Source organism: Ammospiza caudacuta, chromosome Z (assembly GCF_027887145.1).
Source record: "Ammospiza caudacuta isolate bAmmCau1 chromosome Z, bAmmCau1.pri, whole genome shotgun sequence".
Taxonomy (NCBI): Eukaryota; Metazoa; Chordata; class Aves; order Passeriformes; family Passerellidae; genus Ammospiza; species Ammospiza caudacuta.
Window position 1 is genome coordinate 70,850,211 of NC_080632.1, and position 18,977 is coordinate 70,869,187.

The following is an 18,977-nucleotide window of genomic DNA, read 5'->3' on the forward strand; positions in this document are numbered from 1 at the left end:
AAGGAAGTTTTGTTACAGCTTCTGACGTCATTTAGAGATCTGTTGCTCAGAGGGGAAGCTGATTGGCACTGTAATAATTGCCTTTCATGGCCCTGCTCCTTTTACAGCATGTGTTTGTCACATAAATGACAGGAGACTGCAACAGCTTTCAAACGAAACTCCCATGACCTCACCCAAGCCAAGATTTCATCCTTTCTCTCTGAGGTTCCTTGCTTGTTTGCAACAATTACAGTAAATCTTCCTGAGTTTATTTCTCAAAATTAAGCCTTTTTCTCAACAGATTTGTATTCTTTCCCAAATAGCTTTCAGCATCTGCTCTAATTTGGCAGGCAGGCAAGCTCAAGATTCAGCACTTTCAATGAGTATTTCTCCCGAACTTGCTTTCTTGGAATCTTCTCTCGATTGCTTACACTTGAGGGCAGTTCTCTGCTATGCCTGCAGCTGAGGGGGCAGGCAGGGTGAAGGGGATGTGCTGGCTGTGGCACTGCTGTGGACAGGAAGAGTGCAGCTGAGCAGAGCAGCCAGTGCTGCAGTGTCACACTTGTCAGTGCCAGCCTGGCACCTTCTTCAGTGTCTCACAACACTACACCTGTTTTTCCCCGTACATTACATTGAAAATTAAATCTTCTTTTGCATGCTACACTGGTGTGCCCCAGCCACCCCACAGCACAAACACATTCATTAGCATTCAATGTATAGAATATATCCCCTCCACTGTTTTCACAGCCCTGCATCTTACATCTTGCCCCAGATTCCTTACACACCTACTCTTGAAATCAATATACCCTATACACTGGAAAGAGGCCAGTGTATTGCATTGCATATTGGGCTATATTTTATAATTAATTTGAAACTAAGACTTTTTTTACCTAAAAGCAAGTAGAAACTCAAAATTCTGAAGTCAGTTCTTCTGATAAATAGCCCTATACAGATTATTCTATTATTTGTCTTATATCTCTTCTCTGTAACAAGAAAAGTTGACAATGTGAGGTTCCCAAAAGGGGAGCAACATTTTGAAAAAAGTTTCTCAGACAAACACCATAGAAACTGGAAGCCATCAGAGATGAGAAAAAAGAAAATATTATTTTTACAGTAGAATTAATTTTCTAAAACTGGTACCGTCAGCAGAGACAACACAAAAGATGCTGGTGTTGTTTGTTTCACAATTACAAAGAAAAAAATCTGATGGCAAGACATAGAGATCAAGAAGGGTGTACAGATGCCAATTTGAGTATGTTTCTGAGCCTCAGCACACCTTACTCTTGACCTTAATTCCACCTGATTCACACCAGTGTGAAAGCCAAATTGTATTGCCTCTCCTTAGTAAACTCTGTTTTACCTTAAAGCTTGTTGTGATGGAGGCAAACTTATTATCCGCTGTCTCAGGATTGCCAATCAGGTAATCCCAGCTTGTGAACATTTTCCAGCTGAAATTAAAACTAGTATCATCCCCACCACCATCATCATTTGCATTCTTTGCCATTCTACAGAAAACACAAAGACACAGGAAGACCTTGTTAGCACTAGTTCTGCTTTGTGGACATGACTTTTAAATTATTCCTAATTTCTAACTTTTTTTCTTGAAAAACTCTCTGTCATTCTTACTGTCAGTTATGCTTTACTAAATCTTCTTTTCTGAAACAAGTGAGCAATATGGAGATTTTCATGTTTAGACACTTTATGAGCTCACCACAAACATTTTGATGAGAAAGAATGAATGTATTTCATTAACCTCTCAGAGAAACTCTGCTGGATAAGAAGCTTAATAAAACAACAATATTGAGAACATCTCTTGAATAGAAAGGTGCAGAGCATCCTGAATTGCAATAGACTTTATCAGAGAGTTTGCAAATGGAAAAAGAAGAAAAATGCACTAAGCAAAATATTCTAAAACAAATAAAATCAATGCATGAATAAAGAAAAACATATAACAAAGAATATAAGAAATATTCTAAAATAACAAGACAGAGGAAAAAGTGGTTTTAACATGTAAAATAGCACTCAAGCAATGATCTTCCCTATCATCTCCTATGCATTTATTAAAATATTTATTACAGTGTCCAGAAACATCAGATTATTTCTTCAGAGAAGTATTTCTCAAGATTAAACTTAATCTTGTCTTCAAAGCTCTCTGTTATAAAGGAGTTTCATTAATGTAAAAACCATAGTATTTCTTTGCATACTTTGTCACCTAATTCAAGAAGTTATTAAACACAAGGAAAGAGTGTGCTGATAAGATACACATAACTCAGTCATCAGTATTTCTGGTCAGGAAAATGTAACACTTCTTTTAAATCCTAATAATCCACCTCAGCTATGCTATTAATAATAATGCATTCTATGTACTACATTGTACATATAGTGTGGCATTATTATTATTATTATTATTGTTGTTGTTGTTGTTGTTGATTTGTTAATAATTATTAATTAATTAATAATTAATTCTTTATTATTAATATTAATACTACTATGTATAATAATACTGCTATGTGCTACTGTGCACTAGTGAACTTTTTAAAGTTCAGTAAAATACAGGCTGAGAAATCTAGATTGAGAATAGTAAGTAAATACAGAAAATCTTTCTGAGATGCCAAGAATCAGTACCAAGGTTGGTCTTACCCATAAGAGTCAGACATTACAAAAGGTTCTTGATAAAGTCTGCCCTGCTTCTGATTTACAGGCTACGGCATTTCCTTCTCAAGAGTTTCTAATGAAATTTTGAACATTGTGGTAAGAATATAATTTCTTTGCGATCACAAATGTTTCAGTTTTATGTTATACACTACAAGAGTTGAAGAGAGGAGCCCTACATCTAAATATTTCCCCTAAATAAAATAATAGTGCTTATAGTCCTCACTATCTCTTTCACATAAACTTTTCTCTGTTCTCAGTCAACAGCAGAGAAATGATACCACCTCCTGCTACATTGCTTTTAGTTTCTGTGCTCACTGTGTTTATTTCTGGAGAAACAGAAAAGTTCTTGTCATCACAAAAACTCTCATATGACCAACTAAATATTGGTCATCATTAGTGCCATATGGTCAGATGGAAAATTAGCACATACAACGTATTTTTTTTTCTTAAGGATATTCCTTTGTTTTGATCTACAGGGTTTTCCTGCTATCAGGATTATTTTTTTGTCTGAGTGAGAGTCATTGAAATAAAATTGTCTGAGACTAAGACTTTTCTAATCTTGGTAGTTGTTTTATCAAAAATATTTAAAAACTTATTTTTGAACTAAATCAATTGCTATTTTATTGTACTAGTTTATTTCCTCTCCAAAAATACCTATATATGACTGAAGACATTTTTTTCTCAAATGATTTTTCTCAAAGGAAGCCAATTTGAAAATAGAACATGAATTAACCTAGTGCTCATGCAAGTGAAAAATACTGGCTAGAGAACAAAACAATGGAAGTACACTAACTGCATTTTTGTCTATGTTTAAAAGTGTCTTTAAGTCTTGAACTGCAAGCTTCTTATTTTTTTCACAACAGGCTTTTTATAAAATCTCTGCTAGACGTGTACTACTGTGTTAGGTGGTCATCTTGCTTGAACCAAGGGTATTAAAGATTACATTAACTGGCAGCATTTATTATGGAGTGTGAGCTACATGCAGATTTGCCGTATGCTTCTTCATTGTGTTCTTCCTTCATAAAAGATTTTAAAGTCCCACTGAAGGTAGAATTATGGAATTTCCTGGATTTTAGCTGAAAATCTACTGGATGCCAAGTATTATAAAAAGATGGGCTGACAGATCTCTTCCTCACTTTATGCATTCATTTTTAATTTTGAAGTTCAGGAGAGAACTGTTTTGTTATTTCAGTAGAGATTTATTCACATTTGCACAACACTGGTGCAGAATAGATAAAAAAATAGAGGTTGAACATGTCTTACAGAACTTTGACCTTGCACTTGGTCTAACATTGTCCTGTACTTAGAATTACTGCATTTTTAAAAAAGACAGTCTCCAGGGTCAACAGTGGAATTACCTGCCTTTTTGAATGTACTTTTTTCCAGAGCCAAGGAGAACTTACGTTCGAGTGACAATCATAAAGCTATAGCCGATAGACCCAACTCCAACAAGGAAATATGAAAGAGGCATCCTGAACTTGAGCCACCCGATTGTCCTCTGGTTATTGTAATAACCATAAAAGAGTACAGAATACTGTGCAAAGCCCTGAAAAGTCAGAAAAGAAATTATAATGTTACTTTGTTATACTTTTATATATAATGCATATAATCAGTAAGTGTGTCAATAGCATTATACTAAAACATTCATTTCAGTGAATTCAAATTAGTTGCAAACATCACTATAATAAAGCTCACAGGATAGGAACAGAGTACCTTTATTTTAAAAAGACATAGGATATTTTGTAGCAACTTTAAAATCCTTTAGAACTGGTCATTAACAATCCCTCTACAATTTAATGAGTCAAAACTTCATCATCAACATACTTCTTGTGAAGAAAGAAACACACTGTCTTACAAAAATTGTTTTTCAGGTTACTTGCAGATAAAATCCCATCTTTTTAACTTCATTTTCACCTTTCTAAAATTTATTTGCCTGAATTTGATATGAAAACCTCATATGCCTTCTTTGTCTAATAACAGTTGTCTGCTGTTCATTGGGTGATCATTCAGTATATATGATAACCAATAGGTAGGGGCATTTTATAGGAGATTATTCAGTATGTAATTATTTTGCACATTTAAACTCCATTCTAGGGCTGTAAAAAATGCAATATTAGTTCACTATCTTTCTCTGCAATTCAAAGCCTCTCTTCTTTTCTAAATATCATAATATGAATTTCCCTCTCTTCTATGGGTCAGACAGATGATTTTTCTAAATTTCAACAGTTCATTATTGACTGTAAGAAATTGCTGGTGTCTGCATGGATCAAATAGTTAAATTTTCCTGGTAATTCTCAGGTTAGTGCAAGAACTGATCTCTTAGAAGAAGGCCAAAAGCAGAGCCTTTACCTGGACAGCTCAGCGCATGCACAACAGTGGCAAAACTCCAGCTGGGTGTAAAAATTCCATGTGCAATATGTAGTATTTCACCGCAAAGTTGGGGGATAAACCATGCATAATTTTGACAGTAATACAGTAATAGGATGGGTTGGTGAATTAAAAAAACATTTTCTACCCTTGTTTTTCAGTTGCCTACTTTCCTTAAAATTAGTAACATCTTTCTCTTTTATTTTTTCAAAACATTCACTTGATTTATTGAAGCTTTTCCTATACATGAAATGAGTCTCAGGCTTATTTGAAAATGAGTCTCAGGCTATTTGAAAAACTTAATTCACAATTCTAAGATGAAAACTAAATATTAATATATGGCACACATAAATATTATTCAAAATATCTTGATCCACATATCTCATTTTTCTTCATCTCTGACTAGATTTGAGAGATGTGCTTATGCATGAGGGATAAAAATATGCTTATCTCTAATAAGGCAAGTATTCTAATGGAGCACATTTCTTGCTAAGTACTAGTAAACCATCTACACCAGTCAGGACACATTCAAATTCAATAGTATGTATATTGCATATTTTTGGTCACCTATAGCATCCTATAATTCCATTTTAGCCCAGGTTTCAATACAGCCTAATGCACTCTGGAAAACCTTTTGGATCCCCAAAATCATTAAAATGCCTTTTTAATCTCTGTGCCCTGCAAGACAGGGGTAATTCCTGCACTGTGTATCATTCAGTTTGTCAATTCCACAGCATTTCAATGTAAGATTAGAAATAACTTCAATTCTGTAGAAGTGTGCATGGAAGATGTCTTTCACTCCTTTCTTGAGCCTAACATAAAAGACTACTGGTGGAATGTGTTATTGCAATAAAACTTGAGACTAATATTTTATGACTGGATTATAATCTGAAAACTACGTGTGCAAATTGAATTCCAAGTAGAATATATCACAATCCAAATATGCTTCCCTTTGCCATGTCAGTAATGTGAATCGAGCACAAGAGAAAGCAGAATGGGCATGTTGAGCGCATATTTTCTTGTCTTAGAGAGTGGTTAGGTGTTATGATCCATTTATAAACAGATGTCTCTGCCCAAAATAAGGTGACCATAAGAGACCATACTCTGAATTCAACAGCACAGATTTTAGTTAATGGTAAGTGTGACAGGGAGAGAGACACAGAGAGAGAGAAAGAAATGGGAGGGAGAGGGTGTAAGAGACAGAGAGAGAGAAAGAGGAATGGAGAGACAGAGAGATTGAGTAGAAAGGTAAAGAGATACCGCTATCACCCCATGGAGTCATGTGCCACCCTGCCAGTCCTTTTTCACCCTGGTCTTCTCAGTGGAGGAGTCCCAAGACATTCTTCTGTGGTATCCCCTTTATACAGTCCAAGTTCCAAGTGTCCACGAGTTTCGCATAACTTGGGATGGCATGTGGATAAGCACTTGCTTCCTTTCTCACTGTTTGCCACAGTGGGAATTTTTGTCCAGATGCTAACCAAACCTTTACCTCCCTTAGGCCTGCAGCATCTGTGCTCATCTCAGGTTCCATTATGTTGGCTTATCTAGTGGGGACAGTGTTTTCTGCTGCATTTACTCCTTACGTAGGGCTTGGAGTTCTTGGATTTTGTTGGAGTTTTGTTTAGGAGAAAATATTGATCAGTGATGTGTGTTCATTTATTTCTAAATCACCTGGTAGCATACAAGTGTTGCTAGCAGATGAAAGGTACTATTTCCTGTGCTGTTTAAAGCACAGAGATGACAAGACACAGATGTCATTGTCTTCAGGGAATATTTGACAATCTGACATGCCTCAAGAATGTTTTTTCCCCTCAATCTTTCAGGGGATCCATCTCTTTCATTGCCTAATTCCATGTTTATTATGTTTGCATTTGCTCCTTTTGTTAACTGCTACACTGTTACTTATTGTATTTTCTTCTTCACACCCGTCAGTTCATTTCTGACAATTATTAAAAACGTTTCCTGTCTTTCCACCATGCCTTCATCCATCTTCTTTGGAACACATTTATTTTACAAGCTTTGTTCTGATATTCTGTATAAAGCTCTTCTAGCCTAGTCTCTTGGCAAAATCTTCAAGTTGCTGTAATTCCTTTTTTGTCCAATATTTCCGTGATATTTTTCTTTCTCATTTTATAATTTCAGTATCATTATCTAACTCACTAGCCACATGTTTAGATTTATTTTTACTGTCACTCAAAAACACAACCTCTAGTGCACAAGATTAAATGAAGTTTTAAGAAGTAGTCACTGCAAAATGTTATATACATATGTTTTTAAAAAGAGCTTCCAATGCTTTTTTATCCAAGGAGAATCCATCATTGTCATTGTATGCGATCAAAGGGATAAAATATGTGGAGTTCACTATTATTTTTAATATATTTTCTTTTCTTTTTTCCCTAATTCATATTGCATATTAAAATTCAGAATCTTAGTTATATAAAAGCAGAAGACCAAAGTCACACTTCAGAAATGGAAACCCATTACCCCAGAACGACAAACCAGCTTTGAGATATTTCCCCATGTGTCTTTGGATTGCTACATATACTGAGACATGCTTGTGTATATCAAGCTTCATTATGTGTTTTGTCTGAAAGAAACCTCAATACAGAGAGCTTCTGAAAAAAATATGAAAGATAATTTCCTTGTGAATTATCTCCTGAAATACTTCATATTAAATAACTGAGCATTAAATAATGAAGTAATTGAGAATAAAAGTCATGTGGCTATGCAATATTTGAAGATCATGCACTTACACTAAAATCCCAGAGGGTAGCAAAATTCATAGCAGTTGCTTCTTCAGCTCTTGGGACAGTTTTTCTAGGCAAAGAGCCATATGGCTTACCCATCAAAGCCTGAAACCAAAAAATGACAGTCATTTATATTTTAAAGAAAAATAGCAGCAAAGGAAAGGACAGTAAGCTGTCATTTCTTTGAAAGACTGGTTTTATGTTCCTAAACTCCCTAATGAGAAAAACCTACTTCTACAATTCCTTTCACTGCTCCTCACATTACTGATTGCAACTGTGCTTAGCATATGCATTCAGGGATGTGTTCTAAATTTAAGGTTCCACTAGAATCAATGGATTGCTAACAGTGCCTCTTACATTCAAAGGCAAGAGAGAAGTGCATCCATATTTCTCTAATGAGTGGTGTTTATCTTACAAAGACATGGATTTTATTGGGATATTTCAAATGAAAAGTATGGGAAGATGCTAGGGAATCAGTTTTTGGATTCTGAAATTTTCCTTCCTTTTGCCAAGATGCTTGTTCAGGCACAGTATATCTCCTCCCTATAAGGGGTCCTTTCAAGGTTCACCCTGAAAACTATTGGACATTTATTCTGTTTTGGCTTCTAAGGAAGATCACAAAATGATGATGCAAGTATATGCTGAGTTGAAGTGGACCCACAAAGATTATCAAGTCTAACTCCTGGCCCTGCATCATCTCAAAGAGTCACATCATGTGCCTGAAAGTATTTTCCAAAAACTTATTGAATCCTGTGACACTTGGAGCTGTGACCATTTCTATGGGGAGCCTGTTCCAGTGCCCAGCCATCCTCTGGATGAAGAATCTTTTTCTGATACGTAACCTAAACCTCACCTGACACAACTTCAGGCCATTCCCAAGGGCCCTGTCACTGTCACCACAGAGCAGTGCTGCCCCTCCTCTTCCCCTCATGAGGAAGTCGTAGATTGCGATGAAGTCTCTCCTTAATCTTTTCTTCTTCAGGCTGAGCTCACCAAGTGACTTCAGCTGCTTCTCATACAGCTTCTCCTGGCGCCCTTCGTGATCCTTTGGGTACTCTCCAACAGCTCAATGTCTGTTTTATATTATTGCACCCAAACCTGCCCCCAGCACTCGAGGTGAGGCTGCCCCAGAGCAGAGCAGGACAATCTCCTCCCTTGCCTGGTTGGCCATTCTGTGCCTGATGCCCCCAGGACACGCTTGGCCCTCCTGGCTGCCAGGGCACTGCTGGCTCATGTTCAACTTGTCACTGACCAGGAAACACAGGTCCCTTTCCATGGTGCTGCTTTCTGGCATCTCATTCCCCAGTCTGACCATGCATGCAGGTTTGCCCCACCCCAGTGCAGAATCCAGCACTTTCCCTTGTTGGACTTCAAATGGTTGGTGATTTCTCGTTTCAGTAATTTGCTGAGATCTCCCTGCAGGGCTTCTCTGCCTTCAAGGGAGTCAACAGGTCTTCTCAGTTTTGGATCATCTGTGAACTTGCTTAGTATCCCTTCTACTCCTAAGTTCATTAAGGAGATGTTGAAGATCAGAGGGCCAAGAATGCAGCCCTGTGGAACCCCACTGGTGACAGGTCACCTGTCTGATGTCCCCCCATTCACTATCACCCTTTGTGTCAAACCCCTGAGCCAGTTGCTCACCCACTCCATGATGTGTTTATCCAGCTGTGTGCTGCACACTTTATCCTAGAGGGAAAGACACTATTGAAAGCTTTTCTGAAGTCCAAAAAGAGTGCATCCACTGGCTTCCGTTGATCAGCTGGCTGAGTTACTTTTTCATAAAAGGATCATCATTTTGAAGAGCAGGACTTTCCTCTTATGAAGCCGTGTTGGCATTGAACAGCCACGTTGTTCTTCAGGTGTTTTTCAATACCTCACAGATAAAAACTTCCCCTTAACTTTACCAGGCGCTGAAGTGAGACTGACAGGCCTGTATTTTTCAGGGTTCTCCTTCTTGCCCTTCTTGAAAATCGGAACACTTGCCAGCATTCAGTCAGCTAGGACATCTCCTAATTCCCAAAACCACTCAAAAATCATTGAGAGATGTTTTTGCAATGACATCAGATCATGAATCCCATCAAACCCTATAGATTGGTAGACATCTACCTGGAGGGATCATGCTACTGAAATGCTGGGCCAGGAAGTTGTTGGAAATTCCTATCTCTTTCTTATCTGCCTTCTACAAAATGAGAAAAATAAGAGGAATATGGGATATTAAAATCTGGGAGATGGCACAATAATTTTACTTCCATAAAAGCCCTGCTTTTAGAAGGGCAAAATGATGGTTCAAAGAAACCATCTTTGAATTTCTTTGGAAGTATTACAAAGAATAGGAAGTATTACATTTCATAGAAGTAATTTATGTCTGAGTCCAATATCTGCTCTATGTACCACTCTTAAAAGAGATGTTGCACAGTGTGAAATATGAGAGGTCTCTCATGACTTTATAACCCTGTTATGCCTTACCAACATGTGAGTGTTACATCTGGAAGGATCCTCTAAGCCTCATGAGGATGCATCTTTCTATTGCAATTCACATTTAGACAAAATAGTCCCCCTCAAGTTTTCTTAGTCTCAGTTCCTCTACTTTGTTATGCACAGAACCACCAAAACCAAACAACCAAACAAAAAAACAAATAAACAAACAAACAAATCCACTTCCCCAGACAGCAAAGAACCCCCATATCTATGTCATCCCAGACTTCAAAAACCATTTCAGAAGACAACTCTAAATATATTTTTACATTTTCCCATCCTGTTTAATTCAAGACATCTCTCTGTAGAGACAACTGTCCACAAAGGAAGCCTTTTTTTACAGGCTTAGTAAAGTCTAATTCTTGCAAATGGAGCATAAAGAGACTAAAAACATTTTAAAAGCTGCAGCCCTATAAAATCTCACTGCAACGATAGAAAGCCTTATGGCAATCCTTAAAGACAATTTAAAAGACTCCCACCTCAGGCACCATTACAAGACCACAGGTCAATCCAAAGAGAATCATATTTATTCCATACATCCAACGCAAGAATATGAAATAAGATGCTACTGATGAGCCAAAATGACCTGTGAAAACATGAGATGAGATTAAAAGGCAGATAAGCTGGTCTTTTGAAGTTATTTTATCTAAGGATGCACAAAACTTATTAAAAAAAAGTAAAATCAAGAGAGGGTTTTACACATTTGATGGATTCAAATTTAAATTAATTTGAAATTCTAATTAATTCTAAATTTAATTTATTTTAATTTTTTCTTTATTACCATACTTCTAATAAATTTTTGCATATTGCATACTAGATGTCCTGATATGGCTGAAAAAACAAGAACAAAAATATAAAACTATAGTTAAATAGACTTTCTAGGGTCATATAAAAGCTGTGATGCTTGCTATTATTAAGTAATCTCTAGAAGTATCTTTCAGTTTTTATTTTTTTCCTGTCTGATGTGGATTTTAAGCATTCTTGACATGCTAAATCAGAACCAGCCCAGTTTTAATGGGAAGCAGTGCAGAATTAGCCAGCAAGGAAAGTCTTTCCAAGATGATAAAACACTTGTCAGTGCTGTTATAAGAGTGCTGACCAGATTTTTTTCACTAGAGATTAAAAACTTTATCTGCAAGTGTTACTACCCTTTCCTTCTCTTATCTTCTGTTTATGTGCTCCATCTGTAGCCAGGTGTGCAGGCAGTCCCATCTCTAGGTGAAGTATTTGACCTGAGACACCCCTGACCCAGACCTGTGCACAGATTACAGGCTGGGGGGGAAGTACTGAGAACCAAAAGCCTGTTTTTACCCATGCTCTGCAAGTCAGTCCAAATAAAAATAAAAGCTCAGATTCAACCCCAGCTTGCTTTAACACAGTTATGCTGACTACAGGAGAGCTGTCAGTTAGAAAAGTACTAGGTTTCAGTTCCATTACCATTCATTTTCACAGGAAAAATTGACCTTTCAATAGGTTTTTCATACAGTCTAGTTTGGCAGCATGGAGCACACTGATAGCAAATGAAAAGTAAATCTCTCTGTTCAGAGACACTTATTTATATCATTATTTCCAAACTCTTTTTCAGACATGTAACGCATCCTTTCAGTCTGTAATATGAAATTAATATATCTTGTGTTAATTGGGATGCATATATTCATATATGCTTATATTACTTTAACAGCTCAGTTGGTAGACAATTTAATACACTTAAATAGGTACAATCCCAAAATATAAAAAGAGGCTAACTAAGAGACATTTATCACAGCTGTAGGAAGGAGCAAGCCATTCTGTCAAGGATTTCAGTATTTTGAATCTGCTTTATTCACGGTTCAGAATTAAACCATCATATTGTAATTTTGTGTGAAGTGGCCAATCTCAGCAGTGACCAACATATTGGGAAGTCTGGGGAAAGGTATAAATCAAGAGACTTTGAGATAGCCTATCTTGTTGTGAGATGCAGATTACCCAATTATAACCAAACTATAGCCCTTGGGGTATATTATTGACTCAAAAAATACAGTGCAGGAAATGATGGAAATTTCTGATTTCAGGTTACTTTTGTAGACCTCTCCATGCCCCATTATTTCTTGCGCTCAAATCCTAATATCTCTATTGTATTGGGAATACCTTCTTTTCATGCACTGAGTTACAGTACTTGTATCAGTTACCCTGATGAAACCTCTGCTATGCATCCATTTGGAACATTTACAGCGAGGTAATGGGTTGGAGTACCTGCATCAGTATAGTTACTGCGAGCCAATGCAGAGACCACTCGTGTGCTTTATTCTTTTTCACCAATCAGGCAAGAAAAGACACCGCTGGTAAGTAAAAAGCTTAACTATGGATGAGGACAATTTAGCCATGACTGCCCTCAGCTGCATTTTCAGAGCGGGCAGGTCCCAACAGGGGCCTGCAACAGGGAACACAGAAAATATCACAAATGGACTGCACTAGCTGTGAACAAAACCAGCCCAAGTTTCACCAGTATTTTTAATCCACTCTAAGGTGCAAGATGTTCTGTGTATGAACGAAATAGTTCTAAGTAGTCTTTAGCCATCATTTTCTGCACCCACAGTCTCACCACACAAGGAATTGGCATGAAGATTGGTGTGCATTTTATAAATTTCATCAGTGGAATAGGAGTTGCCCTGTCCCAACAGCCTGCCCCAACACAGGTCTGTGTGATTCCCATAAAGTCCTTTTGCACAGATAATACTGAATATCTGTTCTGTAAAGAAAAGAAGCATTTGTATTTTTTAAATATAAATATTTCATACATGAATCAACTTCTCCTCTAAACATCAAAGCTGCAGCATCAGATTCACCTATTGTCCGCATAAGGATACAGCACAGCTTGATGCCCTTGGTTCTGAAACCAGTCTCCCTGTTCTAGAAGGGACTTGCATCTTGAAGAAGGGAGCCTACCATTCATCACTGGAACTTCAACACAAAACTGAATCGTGACAGACCCCTACTCTCAAATACACCCATAGTACTAACTAGACTGCCTCACCCATATATGAGGCATCCAAGACCAATATTGCACTCTCTGTGTTTTATTATGTGCCTTACAATGAGAGAAAGACAACTTACATGAAGCTCAAGATAATGAAAAAAAGCAGCAGAAATAATTGAAATATTTGCAGTATAGCCTATATAGTATAATTGGTAAAAAATAAATACAAACAAAATTAAGTGAAGGTGAATAAAGTGAATGGCTAAATCCCAATTAAACTTTTCTAGGATTAATTTCAACACTGGCTCTTTAACTGCTACCTATATAGTGACAATTTTAATCTGTAAACTGACACCCTCTGAAGAGAAGTTTCAACTAGTTATACTATCAAGCTTAATAAATATTAGTGAAAAAATAAATACTCATTGATTTTAGACTATACATTGAATACAGATGCATATACTAAAAAAAATTATCATTTGGCAGACATCAGAAATATCATGCTAGATCCTATTCTTACTTACTTACTTTCAATCTCCTTAATTTTCATTTCCCAGGGTATGCAGGCTGTCTTAAAATTTTCAAAATCTCTTTGAAATTTCATCCATTTCTGGAAAGAGTCACAGGAAAAAAAAAAAAAAAAAAAAAAAAAAAAAAAAAAAAAAAAACCAACAACAAAAACAGAAACCTCAGCATCATCTCAGTGGCCAGATGCTTGGTTCTTCTTGAGCTAATGTAACCCCTTAATCATCCACAAAATCCATTGGCAGAATCCACAAAGTAATTGTTTGTGAAGAGCCATCTCCTTTTGTTTATTTTAATGGCTTCTACTGGATTTGTGTGAAGCTCCTATTTCTACCACAAGAAGAATTATTACCTATCACTTCCTTTCATGCCAATTTTTTCTTTTTCTTTTTCTTTTTCTTTTTCTTTTTCTTTTTCTTTTTCTTTTTCTTTTTCTTTTTCTTTTTTTCTTTTTCTTTTTCTTTTTCTTTTTCTTTTTCTTTTTCTTTTTCTTTTTCTTTTTCTTTTTCTTTTTTTCTTTTTTTCTTTTATTTTCTCTTTTTTTCTTCTCTTTCTCTTTTTCTTTGTCTTTTACAGAGGGCTGTCTCAAGGGAAAAACTGAACTTTGGATTCAGTCCACACAAATACCCAATCCACACCAAGACAAATTAACTTTCACAAGATACAGAACCCTTGCAAACTCCTGTAAAACAGCTGATTTTTGTTTTGATGACAAGTTTCAAAAATCAAACCATAAGCTTTCATTAGAAATATTTTCATGCAAGAGCAGTGAAAATAAAAGTTAAAAATACATAGAGAGACAAGGAATGCTACTGTGGAAGATGACTACCCATGGCAATAATCTCCAGAAGGCTTCCCATCAGCTTTACAGGAAGTTAGTAAAACAATCAGTGTACCTTCATCATCATCACTTTGTATGCATAGAATTTTTTTCCTTTTCCTTTTCCAAGCGCACCTTCAAACTTCTCAACAAAAAGCTGTGCTTCCCTGGAAAATGAAGGCAAAAGAGAGATATAGATTATGTTATAGTAAATTTTATATTGTCTCTATCATATTAATGTTATCCTTTTGCTCCTCATAAAATCTTGTTAACTTAGTAAAGTTTGAAGCTAAAAACTCTGCATTTTTGTATTTTGCAGCAGACTCTATATGTAATGTATATGTAATGCAAAAATACAAGCAACTTCATTCACTTGATCTGATACAAACATATTTGGAGCTCTCAGATTTGCCTATGTCCAGTCAAGGTTACCAAATATGTTTAATCACAGTAAGTCAGTAAACTGGCTTTTGCAGTTCAGCTACTGCCCATTTATGTGATGCACAAACAGTTATTCCTGTTATTCTGACAGTTATTTCAAAAGAAGAAAGAAGCATCTTCATAAGACACTGTGGATCCTTGGCTGTGATCACCTTTCTTGCTTTCTGAAATCCTTTGCTTTTTCCTGCTCTTCTAATTTCTTCCTTGTTCTCTTCTTTGATAGTGAATAAAAGTCCATAATCATTTTAATTACCAACATTCTATCTCTTTTGTGTCTTAGTCATGCTCTGGATACCTCTGACCCTCTCCCCTCTGTTTTCTCAGCTTAGGATGCATTCCCAGGGAGACAGATGTGTACACTAGAGTTTTGGTTCCCTTTGCCCACCCTTCTCAGTACTACATTTGATTTAGCCCTTCTGAATTTCTGTATGTATCTTCTCTAGCTGTACCATTCCCAGAGTAATTGCTTTCAAACAGAGCTTCACTGGTCCCCAAAGGGCTAAAATTTTGCCTGTGGAGATATAATTTAAATAATATAAAGATGAAAGGAAGAATTTTAAACTCTTTTTAAAATGCATAAAGTCCATGGATTAAAACAATAAAGAGATGAGTTTCAGTGCATTTTAATGTTTCCTCTATTTAATCCAATTTCCATGTATGACTTTCCACTATGTTTCTCCTGAGAAAATATGCTCTAAAGGCTAAATGTCCTAAACCACTGGAAAACAGACTAAGGATTCTTAACTCTCAGTGTACACACAATGCTGTAAACTGTTTTGTTGTCACACTGTATAACTTCAAAGCTTTCTATATTATGTTTATTATTATTATATTGTATTGTACAAAGCATCTAGAAGAAGGTAGACTATTGGGAAAATACTAATTGTAATGCATATTGATGTTGATGCACTTTTCTTTCTTTCCAGAACTGCTACCTATAAGCTTACCAAGTGAAATTAATTATCATGCTTATATTTTCTGCTCATATATTTTGTACAAGGAAGGAAAAACATAGTTTTAAACAGTAAAATCTGGCAACGTTAATGACAGTATAGCAGTGTAGTTGAGATACAAGAGAAATAAAATTATGTGAGAAGAAGGCCATTAGCCATGACATAACTTTTCTAATTCAATGGTTAAAAATCTCAACATCTCTAAAAGTAGCTGTGTGCTTTTAGTAACTGCAAATGCTTAGGGTAACCTTCAGTCTGAAGATCTATCAAAGATTTTCACAACTTAGACATCCACTGCAACACAGTTGCTTTAACTTGCAGTACCAAAGCTAAGCACACATAAGTGCAAAATTGAGTTATTGAATTTAATTTTCAGTTATTGAGAGCTGTCCTTATTAGAGAGTCCTCTGAGAACTCTCCCCTTCCAAGTGCTTTCACCCAAACCCTGTTGGTGAAACATCAGGGCCAGTATAAGTTCACCTGGCCTTCTCAGGACTACTGCATGCATTTTCCAACATTTGAAATTATGAATGCTAATCTAACCACCTTTTTTTTTTTTCTCTCTATAGCAAAAGTAAAGCAAAGATTCAGATTGGAAAAGATAAAAATACACAGCCACCCCCACAGCCACAGAGCCCACCTATCGATCACATCAAACATGTTTCTTGAGGATCAAGTCAGTATACTTTTGAGGGTGTCGATCCTTTATTTCCAATCCTGTTGTTCTAGATCACATTTGCATTCTGGATTGTTAAATCTGATCTTTCTGTATTTACCTAGTACTGACACTGATTGAGGATTCTTTATTTTCCAAGCCACTCTGAGTCCTTTACAACATACTGCTTACATATCATTTTTTCATTTTGATTCTCAGAAAAATCAATTACATTTCAGCCCTTCCAAGTGAGTAGCAGAAAACAGATTAATTCTGCTTCAGGAAACCTGTGTCCAAGGGTCACCTTTAAAACCAAGCCTCAGGATCCGAAATCTTAATGCTTTGTCAACAGATATAAGGGCATCCTGACAGCAGATGGCAGTTTCCTCCTAAATTCAGTAGACAGGGCAGGAACAGTGCCATAAAAGCAGGAAGACTCAGTAAACTGCATACCTACCAATCTCCCTGGCCAGCATACTATATTCTACTATCACTTCTATCACTGCGTAATTCAGGTTTGTTCATGAAAATTTTCTGAAATCAAAACATACAGAGTAGAAAACTTGTGTTTTCAGTCACTAATTATGTTATGTTGCAGAATATGAAATTTTCAAATTTTAAGTCGGGTTTTTTTTCAGAGTGAAGCAATAAGTTAGAAATTTAAGAACATAATGTGAAAACAGCAATAAATACATTTAAAAATCCTTGATAGCGATAGCATATATGAGTACTTTTTACATCTATAGGTGAAACGCTCAAGCTCTCCACAAACTTGTTCTGATATAAAATAAAGCTAAGGCAAAAGGAAGGAATTTTCCACTATCAAATTCCTAAAAACAAAATTCTCTTAAACCCCTTTTTGAATTGTTTTAAATTAATTCTGTAAGATTTTCTACTAGAACTAGTTTTTCTTATCCTCATCTGCCTCCTGGACCCCTATCAAACAATCTTTCAAGTGTAATCAGTATTTAAGCTTTTTCTTCAGGACAAACCAAGAAATTGCTTTTTGGAGGTGGTGATCTGGACTATAGATCTTACGCTGATGATGCTCTTGAATGCTTCCCTGGATTCTGCTTTGCCAATGGCTGAAACTTCGTCTCTTCTTGCACCCCATCATTCCTAAGTGTTTTATAACATTATTTTCACTGATTTTCATTTGGTTTCTCTGCATTGGATTTAGTTCATCATTGCATCACAAACAACCATTTCTTACTGAGTGGTTTCAAGTGCAGTCAACTAAGTTGCACAAGAAAGACTGGACCAAGAAAACTGTTGGATGTGCATGTGCACAATATTTATGAAGATATTTTCATGTTTCATCATGGAAGCATGAAGCAACTTTCACTTTCACTTTCTTAGTAAATTGCTTTCCCATAGTAAAAAGTTTATTGTATAATTGCTAAGTCCAAATGGTGGACTTGCAGTAGCATTTTCATTTTCATTTACTCTGGTCTACTAACAACACACTTTAATTATTTTTTTTAATTAATAGTATTGCTGGCATTAATGCATTGACCATTAATGCACACAGATCATGACAAGAAGATATTTCAAACATGCATTTAAAATGGCAGCAAAAATGTTTCCAATTCTTGTGAAGTAATGGCCAAAATCATCACATAGTTAATAATCACCACATAATTAATAAAAGAGTAGCACATGCTATATGGCCAAAAGAGAACAGAGTGAAAAGAGTTAAATCCATCTGTCATCCAGTTGCAGCAGTGTTCCCCAGGGCTCAGTACTGAGGACAATCCTGCTCTATTGATGGTCCAGAGGAGGGGATCAAGGGCACCCTCAGCCAGTTTCTCTCCTCAAAGGAGGTTGTGGTGAAGAGGGAATCAGTCTTTTCTTCCAGATACAAGAAACAGGACAAGAAACAATCTCAAATGGTTTCAGAGGATGTTTAGATTGGATATATATAAGTTTCTTCACCAAAAGTTGTCAAGCATTGAAACAGGCTGCCCAGGTAAGTGGTTGAATCACCATCCCTGGAGGTTTTGAAAAAATGTGTAAATGTCATGGTGAGGGACTTGGACTAGAGATGGACTTGACAGTGCTGTCTGTGTTAATGGCTAGGCTTGATAGTCATAAGGCTCTTTTCCAATCTAAATTGTTTTGTATTATTGTTATGAAATTGAAAAAATACTTTAAAAAAATAGAAATTACTTTGTAAAAGAATAGTGGAAGTATTTTTTTCACTGTTGGAATAAAAGAAATCAAGTTACCTTTGATATCTTACAAGCATATCTTACATTTTCGTAGTTTTACCAATAACATTCTAAATAATATTTTCATATTGCTTATGATGCTGGAGCCATCAAACAGAATACACATTCATTCTCTCCTCAGCTTTTCTTCCCCCACCAGTTCTCCAGCAGATTAGTAGAAACTAATTACTCCA

The 18,977-nt window shown here is 36.2% G+C and overlaps 1 protein-coding gene across 1 annotated transcript in view; it reads right to left on the minus strand.

The window, feature by feature from the left end:
- TMC1 (transmembrane channel like 1) overlaps nt 1-18,977 on the minus strand; it is a 55,335-nt gene that overhangs the window by 13,430 nt on the left and 22,928 nt on the right. The window contains exons 5-10 of the mRNA XM_058824111.1: nt 14,601-14,691; nt 13,708-13,789; nt 10,703-10,809; nt 7,755-7,853; nt 4,038-4,180; nt 1,340-1,484 (exon numbers count right to left, since the gene is read on the minus strand). Of these exons, the coding sequence (XP_058680094.1) occupies nt 1,340-1,484; nt 4,038-4,180; nt 7,755-7,853; nt 10,703-10,809; nt 13,708-13,789; nt 14,601-14,691 (667 nt within the window). The remainder of the gene's footprint in view (nt 1-1,339; nt 1,485-4,037; nt 4,181-7,754; nt 7,854-10,702; nt 10,810-13,707; nt 13,790-14,600; nt 14,692-18,977) is intronic.